The 22797-nt window shown below is 43.1% G+C and overlaps 1 protein-coding gene and 1 long non-coding RNA gene across 2 annotated transcripts in view; one reads left to right on the forward strand and one right to left on the reverse strand.

Moving 5' to 3' along the window:
* The window catches only part of LOC116989248 (alpha/beta hydrolase domain-containing protein 17B-like), an 80023-nt gene that overhangs the window by 12260 nt on the left and 44966 nt on the right, over nucleotides 1-22797 (reverse strand). The window contains exon 3 of the mRNA XM_033046441.1: nucleotides 1897-2076. Within this exon, the coding sequence (XP_032902332.1) occupies nucleotides 1897-2076 (180 nt within the window). The remainder of the gene's footprint in view (nucleotides 1-1896; nucleotides 2077-22797) is intronic.
* On the forward strand, nucleotides 1608-20815 carry LOC116989249. The gene is made up of 3 exons (XR_004416196.1): nucleotides 1608-1619; nucleotides 20411-20416; nucleotides 20669-20815. It is a non-coding gene; the product is annotated as an uncharacterized LOC116989249 (long non-coding RNA).

Consider the following 22797-nt stretch of genomic DNA (forward strand, 5'->3'; position numbering starts at 1 on the left):
TTTTTCTGTCATCAGCTGTGGAGGTCTTCCTTGGCCGACCATTCACATCAGAATCAGAATACCATTTATTGTCATTTGAACCCAATTTCAAACAAAATTACGTTTCTGCAGACATACAAACAAGAAAAAAAACCAAGATACACAATTTACATAATCATCCATAACAGTGAATCTCCAAACACCTCCTAACTGTGATGGAAGGCAAAGTCTTGTCTCTCCCCTGTTCTTTATTCTTCTCCTGATGTTAAAGCCCCTGGCGGGCAATGGTAAGTCCCGCGGCCATTAAGGCCGCGCCATGTAAGGCCCTGCTCTGGGTCTTGATGTTGGAGCCCCTGGCGGGCGATGGTAAGTCCCGCGGCCGTTAAAGCCGCGCGGGAGAGGTAAGGCCGTTTTAAGCCCACGGGTCGTTTTAAGCTCTGGGTCGTTTTAAGCCCACGATTTGGGCGGGAGAAGTTGCCGTTGCGGGAGCTCCGAAAAGCAGTCTCCCACCAGGGATCCTCGAGCTCCCGATACTACCGTCACAGGGCCTGCAGCTGAGGCCTCCGAGCTCGGGTCGCAGCCTCGCGCCACCACAGCTCTCCACGCTCCGAAGTCGGGCAGCTCCGCAATGGTGAGTCCGCAGGCTCTGCGACTGGAGCCCGAGGTCAATTCTGGTTGGAGTCCGCTCCACTGTGCTAGGCCCCAACAATAACGGAGAGGTCGGGTCCCCGTACACAGAAGAGATTTAAAAGTTTCCCCCACTCCACTCCCCGCATATACACAACTAAAAATTATATATAAACTACAACCAAAACATACACTTAACAGGACAAAAAGAAAAAAAAGACAGACGGACTGCAGAGGCCGCTGCCGTGAGGCGCTGTCATCTTGTGATTAGTAAGCTCACCAATGCTTTCTTTCTTCCTAACGATGTTCCAAACAGTTGATTTTGGCAAGCCTAAGGATTGGCTGATGTCTCTAACAGTTTTATTCTTGTTTCTCAGTCTCATAATGGCTTCTTTGATTTTCATTGGCACAACTTTGGTCCTCATGTTGATAAACAGCAATACAAGTTTCCAAAGGTGATGGATAGACTGGAGGAAAGACTAGGTGCTGAAAGCTCTCTTATATCTGCATTAAGGAGCCAATTAAACACATCTGAGCAATTGTAAACACCTGTGAAGTCATGTGTCCCATACATTATGGTGCCCTGAAATAGGGGGACTATGTATAAACACAGTTGTAATTTCTACATGGTGAAACCAAAATGTGTAAAAATACCCTTCAATAAAATCTGACAACGTGCACTTTAACATTATTTTTTTTAATTACAAATCTAAAATTGTGGAGTACAGAGACAAATAAATAAATGATGCGTCTTTGTCCCAAACATCACACAGTAGGTTTAAGGTGAGAGGGGCAAAAAAAATTATTAGGAATCTGAGAAATAACTTTTTTCCACGCAGAGGGTGGTGGGCATAATGAGTGAGCCGCCAGAGGAGGCAGGTACTATGACAACATTCAAGACATTTTGATAGCTACACGGATACGAAAGGTTTCGAGGGATATGGTCCAAAAACAGGACTAGATGGATCTAGTATAGATGGTGCATCTTGGGCCAAAGTGCCTGTTTCCATGCTGTATAACTTGACACCAAATGCTACAAACACATTTAGAAATTTAAAGGGCGAATTATCATTTTTATTTTGCTGGTCGCCCAACATACAATAGACTAAACCACCGACTGAATATTGATTATTTTGGTCCTATTTGAGCAATTTATTCTCTACAAATGTTCCTTTCCAGAACTGCATTTAATTTGATAGGTTGCTGCAATGGGGCAAGATGTGAGTGGGTTTTGACAAGAAATCACTTCAATACACCAGTCCCAGTTGAACCATAGCAAAGTATACCTACTTGGGGAATGCATCAAAGCAGTATGTTTTCTTTGTGTCTGGGAATGCCACCCGCATTCCTGAGGTCAGAGGAGAATGCAGAATAACGGCAGCACATTCATACCGCGAAGCCAGGTCTACAGTTGGAACGGTGCCAATACTCTGCCCATACAGTATGATGTTTTCAGGACTAATGCCATATCTGCAATGAAAAAGAAATCAGCCATGAGTGAACATCATCATCCACCTGGTCCTATTTTTACATTGCAAATCAATGATTTTTATCTAGTATCGTTTTTAAATGCTGCTCGTCTTTTCACAAGTACATTGGTTATAGGAGCAGAATATGGCCATTCATCCCATCGAGTCTACACCGCCATTCAATCATGGCTGATCTATCGTCTCCTCTCAACCTCATTCTCCTGCCTTCTCCCCATAACCCCCGACACCCTTACTAATCAAGAATTTGTCAATCTCCGCTGTAAAAATATCCATTGACTTGGCCTCCACACCCATCTTTGGCAAAGAAATCCACAGATTTACCACCCACGGACTAAAGGCTTCTTTTCTAAAGGCAAGTCTTTTTATTCTGAGGCAATGGCCTCTGATCCTAGACTCTCCCACAGGTGGAAACATCTTGTCCACATCCACTTTATCCAAGCCTTTCACTGGTCAAGTACAGGCCCAGTGCCATCAAACACTCATCATATGTTAACCCAATCATATGTTAACTCACAAACCTCCTCTGGACCCTTTTCCAATGCCAACACATCCTTCCTCAGATATTGAGCCCAAAACTGCACACAATGCTCCAAATGCAGTCTAACCAGTGCCTTATAAAGCCGCATTTACATCCCTGTTTTTACATTCTAGTCTTCTCGAAATAAATGCTGACAATATATTTTCCAACATTTTATGCCTTTATTACTGTATGTGGTGCTTAATATCCTTTACCACGAGTATATAAAACATTCAGAATACAATGCAACATATGCCACAACCAAGGGTAAAAAAACATCTTTGACATAATGAAAGCTCATAGTTACAATGCATCTTCAATAGTTTCAAGGGGGCTAAGTAATTACAAGTCAGTATGTTCATGCTGCTAATCTGGTAGCCAAGATGTTCCCAAAATCGGCAGAGAATGTGGGGCAGCTTGCAATAAGAACACCAGAGCTGCAATAAAATGAATTTAATGCTCAAATTTAACAATTAATCCAGAAAATCAAAAATCTACAAGTAATAAAATCATGAGGGAAATTAATAAGGTGAATGCAGTCTTTTACACAGGGTAGGGGGAAGAGGAACCAAAGGACAAAGGGGAGAAGGGAAGGATTTGAAAGGAACCAGAGGAAGAACTTTTTTCACTCAGATAGTCGAGTGAAGTCAAGTTTTATTCGTCACTTGCACATAAAATGCAAGTGAAATGATTTTGCCAGCAGAGGTACAATAAAAAACCACACACAATACACAAGTGGTGGTTATTTGGAAAGAGTTGCCAGAGGAGGTAGTTGAGGTAGGTACAAGAATAATATTTAAAAGGCACTTGGGCAGGTACATGGAGAGGAAAGGTTTAGAGGAATATGGAGCAAATACAGGCAGATGGGACTAGATGACATGAGGCAGCTTGGTTGGTATGCATGAAGGGCCTGTTTTCGTGCTAAATAACTAATGGTAGTGTGCAGGAAAAAAAAGTTTAAAATAGAAAAATAAAAAACGGATGCAAATAGCCCATTAATTTATAAAAATCTCAATCAAGAATGAAATACCAATCTTTCTTTAAAGATCTACTAAAATCTATATATCATAAAACATACACATGAATGAATAAATGATATTTTATCATCATATTTACAGTGAAATTACTTTGTTTTGCATACCACCTGGACAGTACACAAGAGTCGACTGTGTGGTGCCAAGAAAGTTACAAAAATACCGAATAGTCCTATCCACTCCCTGCCGATACACGTGGAAGAAGCACCCACCCCAGGTGCCCCATCATTCGTGGCACCCCCACCCACTGGGCTTTCCTTTGTTCTCTCCAACCCCCCCCCCCCCCGCCTCCCGGGTCCCCCCCATTATTGTCAACGGCATAAAAGTACACCACTGCAAACTATCTAAACAAGCAGATCCCTCTGAGATGCCATCTTGTACATGACTTCTTAAGATAAGCAACTCAATAGATTCTATATGCATTTTCAAAGCCAAATGCTCAAATTGTTTCATTTCAAGTATTACTTACAGTGATGCCAAGAATAGAGATAAATGAGACCTGGTCACAGGTTACATCCCAAACTAGTTGAGATCAAAAGAATTGCAAGCATCATCCCGGATTTGATATTATACCTTAAATTTGAACAGATATTTATGTAGTGTTTACTATCATTGATTATTTATTTCACAGAAGCATACAACATGGAAACAACCATTCTGCCCAAGTCATTCATGCCAACCAGTGAGCACCTCATCACCCAGGTACCTGCTTAGGCACTTGGTCAGCAGCCCTCTGTGCCTAAGCAATTCAAGTGTTCACCTAGACACTAAAATGCTCTCAGAGTTTTGGCTTCAACCACTCTCTCAGGCAATGCCTACCACTCTCTAGATGAAGACGATCCACCTTTGAGACTCTTCCCCTTGATACTAAACCTCTATCCTCTGGTTTGATTCATCTCTGATACAGTATTAAAAAAATTCCTATAGTCAATGTTTTCTTTTTGGAGGTGGAAGCCCTTCTTTCAATAGCATCACCAGTAGATACAATTTCATGCTAATAGAGTTAGGATAGATTTGGTACTGATGTGACTTTCATAACAGTGAGCACCAAATACACCAAGTGGACATTCTCCATGGAGTTACAGTTGAAAGCAAACTAGTTCATAAGTTCATATATGATAGGAACAGAATTAGGTCATTCAGCCCATCAAGTCTACTCTGCTATTCAATCATGGCTGATCTATCTTTCCCTCAGAACCCCATTCTCCCGCTTTCTCCCCATATCCTCCGTCACCCAAACCAATCACAAATCTATCTCTGCCTTAAAAATATCCATTGTCATACCCTCCACAGCCTTCACTGGCAATGATTTCAACAGATGTGCCACCCTCTGACTAAATAAATTCCTCCTCATCTCCTTTCCAAAGGTACATCCTTTTATTCTGAGGCTATGGCCTCTAGCCCTCGACTCTCCAACTAGTGGAAACATTCTCTCCACAGCCACTCTATCCAGACCTTTTACTATTCGGTAAATTTCAATGAGTTTCCCCCTCATCTTTCTAAATTTCAGCGGATACAGTCCCAGTGTTGTCATACACTCATCATATGTTAACTCAATCATTCCTGGGATCTAATTTGAACAATTTCAGTTTGGGATTCTGACATAATCTACAGCATTGAAATCAACCCATGTTCAGACTGCCTTTTCTTCCTCAAATGTTTACAATACTCTTTAAACAAATCTATTTTAGTTTATCCATTTTAAAATGACAGTTAATTTGCGCTATATATATATATATATACATATATAGGGTGATTTCACGAAAGGTCACTGGAGCGTAAATCCCCACTCACGTGACCGAAAATTTTAACTGGGGGACAAGCGTCACTTCCGGTACATGTTAGTGAATGGGAAAACACGCACTTTCACACCCGTTAAAAACATCGAAAACGGCCAGGTTTTGAGCTGCAATTTACGGAGCCGGTCGGGGTGACCGTGAGGAACAGCTACCTAAATTTACAGTCCAAAAAAAAGATAGAAACTAAGGTAAATACAAGAGGGAGCTGAAGGTGTAAAAACGGCGGAAGTTGATTGCCGACATTTTTCGTGGAGATTTAAAGCTCCAAAATATCGGGAATTATCGCGTTTGCTCGCTGCATTTCATCAAAAGTGGCATTATTGACTTTTTATCTTTATTCATTTGTTAGATGAAAAGTATTAAAAGTTAGAAACCCGTCAGTAAAATTGCAAAATCGCCCATGGTTCTCGGGTGGGTTTTGACATGCAAAATGAAAACGCTTCTGAAGCTCCATTTACCATTTAAATAATCGTAAACTATCAATGCGTTTGGAAATCAATTTTACTGAGATGCAAGCTTACGATTATTTAAATGGTAAATGGAGCTCCAGAAGCATTTTCATTTTGCATGTTAAAACCCACCCGAGAACCATGGGCGATTTTGCAATTTTACTGACGGGTTTCTAACTTTTAATACTTTTCATATAACAAATGAATAAAGATAAAAAGTCAATAATGCCACATTTGATGAAATGCAGCGAGCAAACGCGATAATTCCCGATATTTTGGATCTTTAAATCTCCAAGAAAAAAGTCCGCTAGCACTTCCGCCTTTTTTACACCTTCAGCTCGCTCTTGTATTTACCTTAGTTTCTATCTTTTTTTTGGACTGTAAATTTAGGTAGCTGTTCCTCACGGTCACCCCGACTGGCTCCGTTAATTGCAGCCCAAAAACGGGCCGTTTTCGATGTTTTTAACGGGTGTGAAAGTGCGTGTTTTCCCATTCACTAACATGTACCGGAAGTGACGCTTGTCCCCCAGTTAAAATTTTCGGTCACGTGAGTGGGGATTTACGCTCCAGTGACCTTTCGTGAAATCACCCTATACATATATAAATAATAGCACTTGGATGAATAACTATGATTATGCTCAATAACATTGTTGGTTAAGGGATTAATGCTCAACCTTTCACAGCAGATCACAGAAGAGCCTCAATTATATCGCACCTGCAACATAGTTTGATGGATAAGATCTAAATGCTGCTAGATTATAAAAGATTAAATTGTTGGATCGGAAGCAAGAGACAAACCTACTTTTTCTAGCAAAATGTGCGTCAATTTTTTTTAGAAACGAGTTATTTCTATAGTTAAAACATAGAACAGGAAAGCACAGCACAGGAACAGGCCCTTTGTGAAGAACATGATGCCAAGATAAACTAATCTCCTCTGCCTGCATGTGATCCACACAAGTCTCCATCTAACAACCTCTGAAAAACCACCATATCTGCCTCCACCACCATCCTTAGAAGTGTATTCGCAGCACCCACCTCCTGTGTTAAAAAAAAATATTGCCCCACAAATCTATATATATATATCTTTATACCTATAAAAGTGTGTGTGCGCATTTTCGCCAAATGCTACGCAGTAGCGCTTAAATGCTTACATATTCCGACTTAAGATTTGATATTATTTTTCACAATTTAATAGTGATTAAAGTTTAAAAAAAGACAAAACTGCCCTTTAAAACGACTTTCACACAAAGATTCTTCAACCAGCTTCGACTGATGGCGTCACAATGAGGTGGGCGGGTACAATGAGGTGGGCGGGTACAATGTCTCGGGTCAGCGCCCGTTTCACACACAGAATATTCCACCAGCTTCGAGTGACGTCAGGGGGAGAGCCGTATTTAAATTAACGTTTCGCTTTTTCCGACCCGGGTTTCTAGCTGCGACGCCGCAGCTGGGGTTTTATGCGGCCATCAAGGAGGTACCGAGACCGCTGCGGTGAGGAAGACATCGAGACCGCAGCGGTGAGTCCTCGCGACGGTAGTGGGTCATCGTGGCGGCGATGTGGCCTCGTGGAGACGGAGCAGCGGAGGGGAAAGGAGCGGGAAAGACAGGTGATGGAGGGATTCAGGGAAGGGAGGAGAAGAGGGGAAAGATCCTGGGGAGATGAGGAGGGAGAGTGGGGGGGGATTGAAGGAGAGGAGGGCGAGGGGGGGATTGACGGAGAGGAGTGAGAGTGGGGGGGATTGAGGGAGAGGAGGGAGTAGGGGAGGGTAGTTGCCACGTCTACACTCCCTCTCACCCCTTCCTCCCCTTCTACCCACCTCCCTATCTACCCTCACTCTCACCCTCTCTACCCCCTCCCTCTCTCGCCTTTTACCTCTCTAGCCTCCATCCCCCCCCACTCTACCCCCTCCTTCTCTGCTCCCTCCCTCACTTCCCCCCTCCACCTCCTCCCCCTCGGCCCCCCTAGATAATGTTTAAAGAAGGCATATGGTATGTTTGCATTCATTGGTCGGGCATTGAGTAATAGCCAGGAAGACATGATGCAGCTGTCAGTTTGGATAAGCTATACATGCAGTTCTAGTCACCCCAATACAGGAAGGATGTGGGGGCTTTGGAAAGGATACAGAGGAGGTTTACCAGAACAGTACCTGAATTAGAGGGTCTTAACTACAAGGAGAGGTTGGATAAATTGGATTGTTTTCACAGAAATGCCAGAGGTTGAAGAGAAACCTGATAGAAGTATATAAAATTGAGAGCCATACGTATGGCAAACGGTCAGAACCTTTCTCCCAGGGTGGAAATGACGAAGACTAGAAGGCATAGATTTGAGGAGAGAGGGGCAAAGTTTAAAGGAGACTAGACCAAGTAGGACCCGTTGGGTCACACGGGAGGCCTGGTCCCCCACGCAACCCGTTCCCTCAATGCAATATTCCACCACTCACTCTTTCCCACAAGGCAATATTCCACCACTTACCCATAGCCCCCAACTGTAAAATATAACATCAATCTGAACAAAATGATAAAAACACACCAAAGGACGATGGTAAGGCGGTCCAAAAATTGTAGACTATCGTATACTATTTTGGCGTCATTCAGGGCATGAATCACAGGCAGACACATAGACAGGCAGACTCACTAACAAACAAGATGATAGTTTTAGTAATAACTAGACCAAGTGCAGACCCATTGGGTTTGCTCCCCCAACGCAATATTCCACCACTCACCTGTTCCCACAATGCAATATTCCACCACTCAAGCATAACCCCCAACTGCGCAGGTGTGGCTCATTTCTCCCCATCTCCCAGCACTCCCCCCTCCTTTTCACCCTCCCTCCAATCCATAGAGATGGATGGATGTAGAGATTGAGAGAGGGGGGTAGAGAGTAGAGATTGAGAGGGGGGTAGAGAGAGAGGGGGGGGGGGGTAGAGAGGGAGGGGGGGTTAGAGAGGGAGGTGGGGGGTAGAGAGGGAGGTGGGGGGTAGGGAGGGGGTGGTGTAGGGGGGCCGAGGGGGAGGAGGTGCCTCTATGTTGCCACTTTCAGGGAGTTATGGACTTCAAACCCAAAACCCTCTACACATCAATGTTGTTAAGGGTCTTACCATCAACCATATACTTTCCTACATTTGACCTATCAATATGCAACACCTAGCCATGGCTTGCATTATAACCATATAACATATAGCAATTACAGCATGGAAAACAGACCATCTCGGCCCTTCAAGTCCGTGCCGAACACTTATTTACCCTAGTCCCATCTATGTAACCATATAACAATTACATTAAACTCCATTTGCTATTTCTCCATCCATTCTGCAGCTTGTCTATATCCTACTATACACACTATCTTCCTCACTGCAACTCCAACAATCTTGGTGTTATCTTCAAATTTACCAGCCAACCCATCTACATCGATGTCAAAGCCATTTATCACCAACGTGTCCCAGCACAGACTCCCGTGGAACTTAGACCGCCAGCCAGAGTTACACCCTTCCATCACAACCCTGTCTTCTACGAGTAAAACAGTTCCGAATCCATTTGACCAAGTCATCATGAATCCCATGTACCTTGTTCTTCTGGATCAGGCAGAGTTTATCAAATGTAGAGATCATCCATCGCCTTTACCCCTATCGATCACCTTTGTCACTTCCTCAAAACAACAAGTTCGTAAGACATGGCCTGTTGTAGACAAACACATGCTCACTGTCCCTAATTAACCCATTCGCTTCCAAATAGTAAATCCTATCCCGAAGACTCCTCTACAATTGCGTCCCTACCACTGACGGGAGGTTCCCAGTTTACGATTTCTTTGATTACCCCTACATTGCTTCTTGAAAGAACATTAGCTACTCTCCAGTCTTCCAGGGCCTTGCTTGCAGCTAGAGTAGTTGCAAAGATATTAGGCAAAATCCCCTGCATTCTCCTCTTTAGTATCTCTTTTAACTTGGGACCAGGACATGTACCCACGTTAATGTTCTACGAGAGCCCCAACACCACAACCTTCTTGATCTCAAACTGCCTGTGCATTTTAATATCCTCCACACTGATCTTAGTCCTCCATGTCCTGCTCATTGGTGAATACGGATGCAAAGTTCCCCATCAGTACCACTACATTATAGACCAATATTATATCTACATTATAGACAATAGGTGCAGGAGTAGGCCATTCGACCCCTCGAGCCAGCACCGCCATTCAATGTGATCATGGTTGATCATCCACAATCAGTACCCCGTTGCTGCCTTCTCCCCATATGCCTCGACTCCCCTGTCTTTAAGAGCTCTGTCGTGCTCCCTCTTGAAATCATCCAGAGAATCAGCCTTCACTGCCCTCCGAGGCAGAGAATTCCACAAACTGACAACTTTCGACGTGAAAACGTTTATCCTCATCTCCGTTCTAAATGGCTTACCCCTTAAGGGCCTGTCCCACTTTACGAGGTAATTCAAGAGTTCTCCCGAGTTCTCCCATGATTCGAGCTTGTGTAATGTACGTAGCGGGTACATAGGAGCTCGTACAAGTAAAAAGTAACAATTTTTTCATCACGTGTATTTTGTTTACTCGTGGACATTTTTTCAGTGTTGAAAAAAGGTCACGAGTTTACCGGATTTCCCGAGTACCTACCGTTACTCGTACGAGCCGCTACGTGACATCCACGAGCTCCTATGTACCCGCTATGTACATTACACAAGCTCGAATCAGGGGAGACCTCGGGAGAACTCTTGAATTACCTCATATACAGTGGGGCAGGCCCTTTATTCTTAAACTGTGGCCCCTGGTTCTGGACTCCCCCAACATCATGAACATGTTTCCTGCCCCTTAGTCCAAACCCTTAATAATCTTGTATGTTTCAATAAGATCCCCTTTCACCCTTTTAAATTCTAGAATATACAAGCCCATTCTATCAACTCGCCATCCCTGGAATTAACCTGGTGAACCTACGCTGAACTCCCTCATTGCAAGAATATCCTTCCTCAAATTTGGAAACCAAAACTGCACACAGTACTCCAGGTGTGGTCTCAATAGGGCCCTGTACAATGGCAGAAGGACCTCTTTGCTCCTATACTCAACTCCTCTTGTAATGAAGGCCAACATGCCATTTGCTTTCTTCACTGACTGCTGCACTGGCATGCTTACATTCTTTAACTGCATGCACAAATCGCTCTCCTTTATTCTTGAGTGGTCCTACCTTCTCCCAGGTTATCCTCTTGTTTTTAATGCAGGTATAAAATACCTTGGGTTTCTATTTAACTCAACCTGGTCCTGTATGTTCACTTCTCAGATTGAACCGTTTCAAAAATATCTCTTGGATACACACCTTACAAATTCTGCTCTGTCTAAGCCTTTTGCACAAAGCAGGTCCCTGCCAATATTAAGGGAAGGTTAATGTCACACTACGACAACCCTGTTGCTTTTCCATATTTCCATAATCTGTCGACACATCTGTTCTTATCTCCTGCTAGCTATTGGGGAGCCAACAGTACACTCCCATTAATATTTCTTATTTTTGAGCTCTATCCATATCACATCAGCGGACAAACCCTCCAGAAGGTTCTCTTGGAGCGCTGCCATTACATTCTCCTTGATTAGTGAAAAGCTTTTTGTTGCGTGTTAACCAGTCAGCAGAAGGACAATACATGATTATAATCAATCCATTTACCGTGATAAGATACATGATAAGGTACAGGTCATCTCTGCCACAAAAGATATCATAATGATCCAAAACTGAATCCTCACCCTCTGCCCCAACTGAGCCACTCATTCACCCACCCAGTCTTATTTTTTCTGCCCTCACTAACAGGTGACACAGGGAGGAATACAGAGATTACTACCAGAGGTCCAGCTTTTTAACTTTATGTATAACTCCCTATATTCACTCCACAGGACTAGTTTCCTTTTTCTAACTATTTAATTTGTGCCAATGTGCACAATGACCTCTGCAGCTACTCAGAGACATCCAGGACACTGGAACCAGGGAGGCTACGCATCATCCTGTAGGCTTGAACAAACTGCACACAGCTACACTCTGTACTACAATCCAACAGACATCACATAACTCAGTGGAGAAAGCTCTTAATCTTTCCTGTTTCTTAGAGGAAAACCCAAATCTCCTTCCTTCAAATATATTGGTTATCATTTTCAAAATCACCCCTTCTACGACATGCCCAGAATGCACACCAAATCTTTATTATTTTTGTTTGAAAACCAAATTACTAACACAGATTTTAAATTATTCTTTCACAAGTAATACTTTGGAAATAGTAGTCGTGTTTTTCTCTTCTACGTTTTATAAGGCACCACTGTCAACCCTTTCAAAATTAATGAGCACTAGCTTTTCCAGTCTTTCCTCATAATTACATCCTTTGGCACTAGATATTAGCCCCATAACCTTTCTGTATTGCTTCCAGAACTTGAATGTTTACCTTCTGCTTTATTATAGGTTACTGAACAATCAGCATCCCGATTTCCTGGCCTAAAATTGCAGCTTGTAATTACTTAGGAATTTCTTCCTGTTCCTAGTGTTTCAAAGGAAATTAATTTCATCAGGATCAGAATATGTATTTTTTGGCAACAAAGAATGATTTAGTTATTTCACTAATGAATATAGGGAGTTAGGCAAAAGGTTTAAACTTAGGACCTCAGGTGTACTGATCTCCAGAGTATCCTATGTGTCAGTGAGGGTAGGACAGGTGACAGGTGAAAGCAAAACTGAGGAGTTGATACTCGGGGCATGGATTTAGATTATTTGGACCATTAAGATCTTTTCAAGGACAGTGTGACCTTTTCACGAGGGACGGGTTACACGTGAACTAGATGGGAACCAATATCCTGGTGGGTGTAAATCTGCTAGTGCTATTCAGGTGGTTTTAAAATAGATTGCCAAGTGGACTGGATCTTAAGGGCCTGTCCCACGAGCATGCGACTCCATGCGGCAAGCGCGACCTAAAGGGCCGGTCCCACCAGCATGTGCCTGCATGCGGCAAGCGTGACATAACGTGGTCGCTTGAGCGGTACGGCCTCGCGGGTCCGGTTCCACTTCGATCACTGGAGCCGTATGGAGTTGTGCGGAGCTGGTCCCGACATCGCACGGGGCTCCGAAAAACTAAGTGTTCAAAAACTGCGCGGCAACGGCCTGCCGGCCCGCAGCCGCCTCTACGCCGTACGCACCGAACTTCAAGTCACTCACTCGACCTCCGCGCGGCCCCCGCTTCTGGTTTGGCCGCGCTTGCCGCATGCAGGCGCATGCTGGTGGGACCGGCCCTTTAGGTCGCGCTTGCCGCATGGAGTCGCATGCTCGTGGGACAGGCCCTTAATGCTGTAGTGAGGCAAGATGTTGATATAGAGAAATTAATGATACAAACTTCAGTAGACAGGATAGCGAGGAGCATGGCACGGAGCAAGGAAAGATAGTTGGATTAAATCGCAATTATGTCAATGCTGACAATAGGGCTGCATGGTGGCGCAGCGCTAGAGTTGCTGCGCCACAGACCCTGGTTCGATCCCGACTACGGGTGCTTGTCTGTACAGAGTTTGTACGTTATCCTGTGACCGCGTGGGTTTGCTCCGAGATCTTCGGTTTCTTCCCACACTCCAAAGACCTACAGATTTGTCGGTTAATTGGCTTGGTATAAGTGTAAATTGTCGCTCTGTGTGTAGGATAGTGTTAATGTACAGGGATCGTTGGTCAGTGCTGACTCGATGGGCCAAAGGGTCCATTTCAACGCTGTATCATTTGTTGTTCCAATAAAACAGTTAATCTAGAAAGGCTCTGGAACTAAGGGTGCCGGAAAATCAGTGGTGGACTGATACTTGGTACCCAATTGAAAGATGGCAATCCATCGATCAGACAAAGGCCACCAGATTTCAGCCTGAGAACCACAGCGTTCACTGTTGTGGAATGAATTTGGCAGCTGCTTTTGGAGTCTTAACATGAACAGTTAAACGGAGGAATGTCCAGTACATTCTGCTCCTCCAGAAGAAGCAATATGTTCACTGGCTGAAGTACCACATATTGAGACAAATCTGCTGCACTTCCTTCATGAGTCAATCTGAACGCATCAGGAAAATAAAATAGCTCGATTGTATTCATGAGCAAGTACATTTTTCAATATGATGAGCCTGATTATTGACTAACAACCTCTCTAGCACTTAAAAGTTTAATTTTCTAAGGAAGATCTTCAGAAATGAATTATTTTACGGAGGTTGAAAAATTAAAACCCAAAACAAAATTGAACAGTTTCATATCTGTGATACTGGAACAAATGAAATACTTTAGTACAGCCGTCACTGGGCACCACACGTGTGCCCATACACAAAGCTGTGCACGCATTCAGCAGGAGCCGATAGCAACCCAAAGATGAAGCTGTACTAGTATCAAGCAGGAACCAGTAATAATTATGTCTGCTGTTTGCCTGCAAACTGAAGGAAGGAGAGGCAGGGCGATCAGAGACGGCAGGATGACATATCAGGGAGCAGACAAAACAATCCTTTGATCTGACCTCAAAACATTATGTACCCACATCATGTGCTGTGCATAAATATCCTGTACCACATTTAAAACGATGCTATCTGAATCATAAGATCATATCATGAGACATAGGAGCAGAGTTAAGCTTTGCGGTCCATGGAGTCCACTCCACCATTTGATCATGGATCATCGATTTTTCCTTCTCAACCCCATTCTCCTACCCTCTCCCAGTAACCTTTAATGCCCGCACTAATCAAGATTAATAATTAATTAATAACCAAATTATTCAGACTAATAAAAATACCCAACGACGACATTCACAGCTGTGTACGGTAATGATCTCCACAGATTTGCCACCCTCCGGCAAAAGAAATTCTTGCCCATCACCATTCTAAAAGGTACGTCCTTTTATTCTGAGGCTGTGGCCTCTCGTCCGAGAATCTCCCACTACTGGAAACATCCGCCCCACATCAGCACTATCTATGCTCTTCATTATTCTGCACTCCATGTGTACCTTCTTTGCATAGACTGTGTACATAAGCAACTGTTAAAATATAGATATCTAAATACTTTGGCATAATGTTCAACGGCTTTTTCTGCCCCATCAGCTATCCCATTGTGTGCCTGAATTCTATTTAGAAAATACATGCCATCTGAATTGTTCCACAGTGGCACAATGATAGAGTTGCTGCCTTATAGCGCCAGAGACTAGGGTTCGATCCTGACTGTGGGAGCTGTCTGTACGGAGTTTGTATGTTCTCTCTGTGACTGCGTGGGTTTCCTCCCTCACTCCAGACATGCAGGTTTGTTGATTAATTGGCTTCTGTAAACGAGAATGATACATTCCCTTAAATCTTTACCATCTGTAATCAAACTCCCTTGTAAGCACCGTATGCAAATACAACAGTAGGATTCTCTTCCTCGCAAAAATACTGAGATGTAAATGAAAAAAGTATTTCCATTGTTTTTGCTGAGAACATCCTTTGCTACATTGAATAAAATTCTACAAGTCTTCAGTAAAATTAAATTTAATGATTTCACAAATTAGTCTTGTGCAGATTGGAAAGACAATCATTTATATTTAAATATAAATACTCAGAAAAAGCATGAATATGCACCTTTCACTTTAACAACTCCAAGACAGAAATGACCAGAAACCATTGGCGGCCTTACACCAGGGACCCGGTTTGGGTCCTGACTACAGGCTGTATGGAGTTGATACAGTGCCCTCCATAATGTTTGGGACAAAGACCCATCATTTATTTATTTGCCTCTGTACTCCACAATTTGAGATTTGTAATAGAAAAAAAAAAAAAAATCACGTGGTTAAAGTGCAAATTGTCAGATTTTAATAAATAGGATAGCCAGGTTGCAGTTTGCCAAGAAGTACTTAAAAGACCAACCACAGTTCTGGAAAAAGGTCTTGTGGTCAGATGAGATGAAGATTAACTTATAACAGAGTGATAGCAAGAGCAAAGTATGGAGGAGAGAAAGAACTGCCCAAGATCCAAAGCATACCACCTCATCTGTGAAACACGGTGGTAGGGGTGTAATGGCCTGGGCATGTATGGCTGCTAAAGGTACTGGCTCACTTATCTTCTTGATGATACAACTGCTGATGGTAGTAGCATAATGAATTCTGAAGTGTGTAGACACATCCTATCTGCTCAAGTTCAAACAAATGCCACAAAACTCATTGCCAGCGTTCATTCTACAGCAAGAAAATGATTCCAAAGCAACAAAAGAGTTTTTTAAAGTTAAAAAATGGTCAATTCTTGAGTGGCCAAGTCAATCACCCGATCTGAACATGGTTTTTATATGCTGAAGAGAAAACTGAAGGGGACTAAACCCCCAAAACAAGCATAAGCTATAAATGGTTGCAATACAGGCCTGGTAGAGCATCACCAGAGAAGACACCCAGCAACTGGTGATGTTCATGGATGGCAGATGTCAAGCAGTCATTGCATGCAAAGGATATGCAACAATATACTAAACATGACTACTTTCATTTACATTACATTGCTGTGTCCCAAACATTATGGTGCCCTGAAATGGGGAAGACGATGTATAGGGTGATTTCACGAAAGGTCACTGGATCATAGATCCTCACCCACGTGACCGCAAAATCCAACTGGGGTACAAACGTCACTTCCAGTACATGTTATTGATGCTGAAAACGCGAACTTTCAAACTCGTTAAAAACCGCGAAAACTGCCCGTTTTTGAGCTGTAAATAACTGTGCCAGTCGGGGTGACCGCGAGGCACAGCTATCCTACTTTAGAGTCCAGAAGATAAAGAAAAACGAAGGTAAAGACAAGAGAGCGCTGAAGGGAAAACAACAGCGGAAGTTGTTGGCCGTGCAGATATAAAGATCGAAAATATCGTGAATTATCGCATTTGCTCACTGCATTTCATCAAAACATCAATAATGCCTTAGTTTTGATGAAATGCAGCGAGCAAACGCGATAAACCGATATTTTCGGTTGTGGTGTTGGGGGTTATTCTGACTGGAGGTCTGCGATCAGTGGTGTTCCATAAGGGTCAGTGCTAGGACCTCCATTGTTTATGTTATATGCAAGTGATTTGACAAAGTGAATTAGCAGAAGCCCACCTCCATTTGCAGTCCAGTTTACAGTCAACATAAAAATTAGCAGAGTTATGGATAGTGATGAAGAATACATAACATAGAACAATACAGCGCTGGAACAGGCCAACAGCCCACAACCTTGGTGCCAAACATGATGCCAAGTTAAATTAATCTCATCTGAATGCACACAATCTACAAACCCTGTTTCCTGCATATCCATGCACACATCTAAAAGCCTCAAATGCCACTGTTGGATCTGCCTCCATCATGATATTCCAAGCACCTTCCATCCTAAAGCTAAGGAAGGTTGTCAAAGGATTTAGATCAGTTGTAAATAAGAGCGGAAAAATGGCATATGGAATTTAATCTGGCCAAGTGTGAGGCATTATATTTTAGGAGGTTAAATGCAAGAGGATACAGTAAATGGCAGGGTGCTTATTTAATATACTTAAGAGAATTTGGGTTCCAAATCAATAACTCCCTCAAAGTGGCAATACGAGTACATAGGGCGGTAATGAAGCTATACAGCACACAAACTTTATCGGCATTGAATGTAAAAGTTGTAAAGTCAGGTCACAGCTTTACAAAACTTTACTTAGGCCACATTTGGAATAATGTGTCAGCTCTGTTCACCGCATTACAGAAAGGATGGGAATATTTGGAGAAGGTGCAGAAGTTCCACAAGATAGTCTGAAGAAGGGTTTCGGCCCGAAACATTGCCTATTACCTTCGCTCCATAGATGCTGCCGCACCTGCTGAGTTTCTCCAGCATTTCTGTCTATCCACAAGATACTAATTAAATTGGAGGGTATTAGTGATAAGGAAAGTTGCATAAACGTGTTCCCTTGACTGCTAACGCTCCAGAGAAACCAACATTACAGAAATATATGAAATTATGAGAAACACAGACAGGGTAGATGGTCAGTCTTTTTCCCCGAATAGAAACGTCACAAAAATTTAGAGCTTTAAGCGAGAGGGAAAGTTTGAAAGGAGATTTACAAGGCAATTTATTTTGTGCATGGAACGTGTTGCCAGATGAGGTGTTGGAAGCAGATACATTGGTAATGTTTATTAGGCATTGAGACAGGCATTTGAAAGGGCAGGGCAGGGATAAAAGGCATATGTTGTGCAGGATCAGCGCTCTGAAGGGTCTCGACCTGAAACGTCACCCAATCCTTCTCTCCAGAGATGCTGTCTGTTCCCGCTGAGTTATTCGAGCATGTTGTGTCTATGTTCGGTTTAAACCAGCATCTGCAGTTCCTTCCTACATCGGATTAATTTATGATCAGGACAGACATAGGGGGCAAAATACATTGTGCTCTATTTTTGACAAGGTTATGGAAGTGTTTAAAGTCATGAAGGGTACAGGTATGATATATAGCTAGAATCTGTTTTACCCAAGTCACAGGAGTCAAGAATTAGGGGACACAAACGTAAGGTGAGTGGGGATAAATTTCAAGGATATCTGGGGGGGGGGGGGGGGGGGGGGTGGGGGAGATAGGTCTATCCACACAAAGGATGGTGAGTATTTGTAATGAATTGCCAAAGGAGGTAGTTCCTGTTACAATGTTTAAACGGCATTTGGACAGATACTTGGACAAGAAAGGAGTAGAGGAACATGGGCCCCAATGCAGGCAAACAGGACTGATGTAGATTAGGATCACTGTCTCCACAGATAAGGTGGGCCATAGGGCCTTTTTTGGAAAACAAGCAATGTGGATGTGATTGATATCAATGCTAAAAGAATCAAATTCCACCGAAGAGTTATTGCCTACAAATTGGTGGGAAGGGTTGGGGGGTGGGTAGGAAACCAGCAGGAAAAGATGGGGATCTGGGAGGTGGAGAGGAAAGATTAGCCATTTACATTACAGGCTGGATGATTGCCAGTAACAATAACTGCATCCTGGCACAGAGAAATTAATAGGGAAAAGAAATAACAGAGCATTATGTTGCTGGAGTGAACAGTTCCAGCCCTGTGGTGTATAGGACAGCTGTGAGAGCAGTTTCTGTGCCAATACAATTAGTATTACTGCAGCTCGGCCCTCACCCAGTGCCGTCTCGTGCTCTGTGTTCAAGCAATATCCTGTTACTTTTACCTCAGAAGATCAAACAAGACAACTCCTAATGTAATTTAGCCTGAATTTCAACAACAAGCCATTTATAATCATTACATTAATTGGAACATAACGTTCTAATTCAGAGCAGTTCCTTTTCTACTGCGGATGCAGTCACATGATAGCAAACAGACCCACACATCTGTTAACTTTATAAGCATCTCTGCAATGTCAGCTAGTTTGCTTCCTTCTTGAAGCCACACTTTTCCTGGCATGTGAAGCAGTAACTACCAGTAGCCTCAAGTACTTCTTTGAAATCATTATTTTCATGATTGAGGTCAGGCACTTGTGGTTGCTGACCAGACTGCGCAGGTTTTAACAGCTAAGCATGATCCTGTCTTCAATGTGACGCGGGAAGGAGTGAGAGCACCAAGGGGAAAGGAAGGAACAAGGAATAAGCTTGTGCATCGAAAAATACATTGGCCTCAGAATTTGCTTTCTGGGGCTTTCAGATCAGGGCTTAGCTAACGCTGTGGACTGAGTTCTTAGGCTGCGAGTTAGGGGGCTGAGAATGAATTATTTTCCTCCCTCCAAGTGCAGTTGCAGAGTTTCATTTTGCCCAAAGGGGCAGGGGAGAGATGGGTTTGCATGGAGGGGTGGAGGCTAGAATCTAGGGCAACTGAGGTGCAATTAAAAAAAAGTCAGATTACCATTCTCCATAAGATGCCTGCAAATGTCTTATCCAACCAAAATGGTGTTGATCAAACAACCTACATCAGGGAAAGGGATTGCCTATGGCCATCAGTCTTTGGTTTGGAAATGCTAAAGCTATGTTGCATAATTAAAGTTGCCTTGCCTAATTAAAGTTGCCTTGGCTTCTATATAATTAAAAGTCTAATGTTGACCACTTCACGTTTGCGCTTTATATTGATTCTAGAAAAAGCGCTACCACGTACGGCTGTGATTTTTGGCCATCTTACTCAGAGTCCCCCTCCGCTCATCAGGTGCAGAGGATTTTTCACATTGATGAAAAATAAAAGAGTTATTAGTGTTTAACAAATGTTGAGATTCTCTCTCCTGTCAATCACACCATGAAGGCCACGCCCCTTCTGGTGTGAGGGGGGGGGGGGGGGGAGATTATAAAACCCAGAAACATAGAAAATAGGTGCAGGAGTAGGCCATTCGGCCCTTCGAGCCTGCACCGCCATTCAATATGATCATGGGTGATCAAGTGTGGGCGTGGCTCAGTCTCGGCAAGATGGAGGATGGAGAGGTCACGACTCGCTGTCTTTAGTGGACTTGCACCCAGCTTGAAATGGTAAGAAACTGCACTTGAATTTGGTGACCTTGCACCCTGCTTGAAATGGAATTTCAAGGAATAGCCGTGAGTCAACTGCCAGCCCACCAGCCATGAGTGAGTGGTGAGCTGCCAGCACAACAGGCTTCAGTGACTGAGCGCCAGCCCAAGAATCCATTTGGCCCACAATGTCCATACTAGCCCTCTGGAAACCAGTCCCTTCAGCCCACAACACCCATACTAGCGCCCCAGAAAGCCCCACCCCCCCCCACCCACCACCGGCCACCAATATTGGAATGGGTGGAGGTGGACTATTGCGTTGGGGGACCAGCCCTCTCGTGTGATGCTGGGACCCAATGGGTCCCACTTAGTCTAGTATGTCAATAAAACTCGACCATTTGACTTTGAAGCATTCATGAATGGTGGGGGTATAATGTAGTCATAGAGTGATACAGTGTGAAAACAGGCCCTTTGGTGGAACTTGCCCACACCCGCCAACATGTCCCAGCTACACAACCTGCTTTTGGTCCATATCCTTCCAAACCTGTCCTATCCATGTATCAGTCTAACTGTTTCTTAAATGTTGGGATAGTCCCTGCCTCAACTACCTTCTCTGGCAGCTTGTTCATACACCCACCACCCTTTATGTGGAAAAAGTTACCCCTTAAAACGGTACCTCTTAAAAATACTTCAAACAAAAAACATTGAAATCATACTTCCACAATGCGCCAAAACATGATTTTAATACATCAAATTTCAAAAAGTCCCTATCGTGTCCACACCCTCCCCCGACTCTGTTGCTCCACTCTCTCTCTGGGTACTCCCAAGGCCGGTGATCAGTGATTGCTCAGCCCCCCCCCACACCACTTTCAAAAATGCTCCGCGGCCCCTGCTTCAGACTGAGAATACTGCCAGATGTGAGCGGGGAACTGAGGCCAGTTGTCCGTGATGTCTGGATCCCAATATTCAGCGCTTCATGTTTCGGAGTTGGCTGAAGTTATTGATTTGTAATTAACCCGATTTGTAATTAGTTGACAAAACCTTAATTTATTAATCCGGAATATCCAGGGGGATGGGGTAAGTGTAATATTAAAATGACATGCAAGGTGTCAGGCTATCTGTCACAACATACAGACCCGGTGACCCATTATTTCCTTCAGTTAAATATTGGGAAGGTAGCACTATTGTCATTTGCCACTCGACTATTATGTTTGTTTTCCTCACTGACTAATTCCTTTTGACGGGCTGAATAGAAATGTCCCCAATCTCGTTGTTTTATTAATTGAACACGTAGATGAACATCCTCAAGGAGTGTTATCAGATGGAAACCGATTCAGATGCGATGTTTAAGAAGGGGGATATTTTAAAGGAATGACAGAGATGCTTGCAGGGGAATGTGTGAGGATGTTATTATTTGTCTTTAGTTTTAGCTTGAACCAGGACATCTGAGGATTCAAAGTATAATATAGTAATCGTGCTGATACTGACTCCAACCAACCACGTAATGAATATCATCCATTCCGGAGGTTTTATTTTTCTGATGCCATTTAAACTCACTTGGATTTTAATCACTTCAATGGAAAAGTAATTGAGAATGGGGAGCTTAGGAACAAAAATTTGCCCTCGGTACATATTAACTGTAATATAATAATGTTGGTACGTGCAATCGAAACAAAGATATTTTTTATCATTGTTGTGTTATGAATACCACAGAAATAATTATGCACTCTTAAGATCACATTTAATAGAATATTGCTTAAATATATAGTTATTGGACTTTGCATTTTGGAAAAGTCCCAGCTGAGAGGACGACAGCAAAATACTGAAAATATTGGGGGTGAAAATGACTTCAGGGCAGTTTGTTAAGAAAATGAAGGTAATGGTAACAGAGTAGTTATACAGCTGAGTGAATATAATTTTATGGATGAGAAATTGTGTTCAGCCAATTGATGACTTCTTTGACAAAGTAACTAGAATGTTAGATAACAAGGAAGCCAATGGATGTAGCAAATTTTGTTATACAAAACTTGGTCTGTGAAGTGCCCCATAAAAGATTACCGCATTAGATAAGCACCTATGGACTTGAACGTAATAGGTTAAGTCCAGGGGTCAGATATGGGGCTTTATGTGTGGGCCAGATATATTGTCAGTGCAGAGGAGCTAGGAGCAAGGCCAAGTGTGCATCCAGAGTCAAAGTCTGGAATAGTACTAGGTGTGTAATCAAAGCTGGGACAATGGGAGTGTTCAGCGCTGGGAACCTAAGCAGGTAAGCAGCTATGATCAGGGTAGAATAGGGGTCAGATGTAAGGGTGGACTCAGGGTCAGGAATGAGAGAAGGTATGCAACTGGAGTCAGAGTCAGGAGTAGTACCAGGTGTGCAGTGAGACCCAGGTTGGTCAACTTGTTTGATCATAATCTAATTTCCATACATGAATATAAGAATAAGGGGCAAGCCATTTAGAACGGAGACGAGGAAACACTTTTTCTCACAGGGAGTTATGAGTC

This window comes from Amblyraja radiata, chromosome 29 (assembly GCF_010909765.2).
Source record: "Amblyraja radiata isolate CabotCenter1 chromosome 29, sAmbRad1.1.pri, whole genome shotgun sequence".
Taxonomy (NCBI): Eukaryota; Metazoa; Chordata; class Chondrichthyes; order Rajiformes; family Rajidae; genus Amblyraja; species Amblyraja radiata.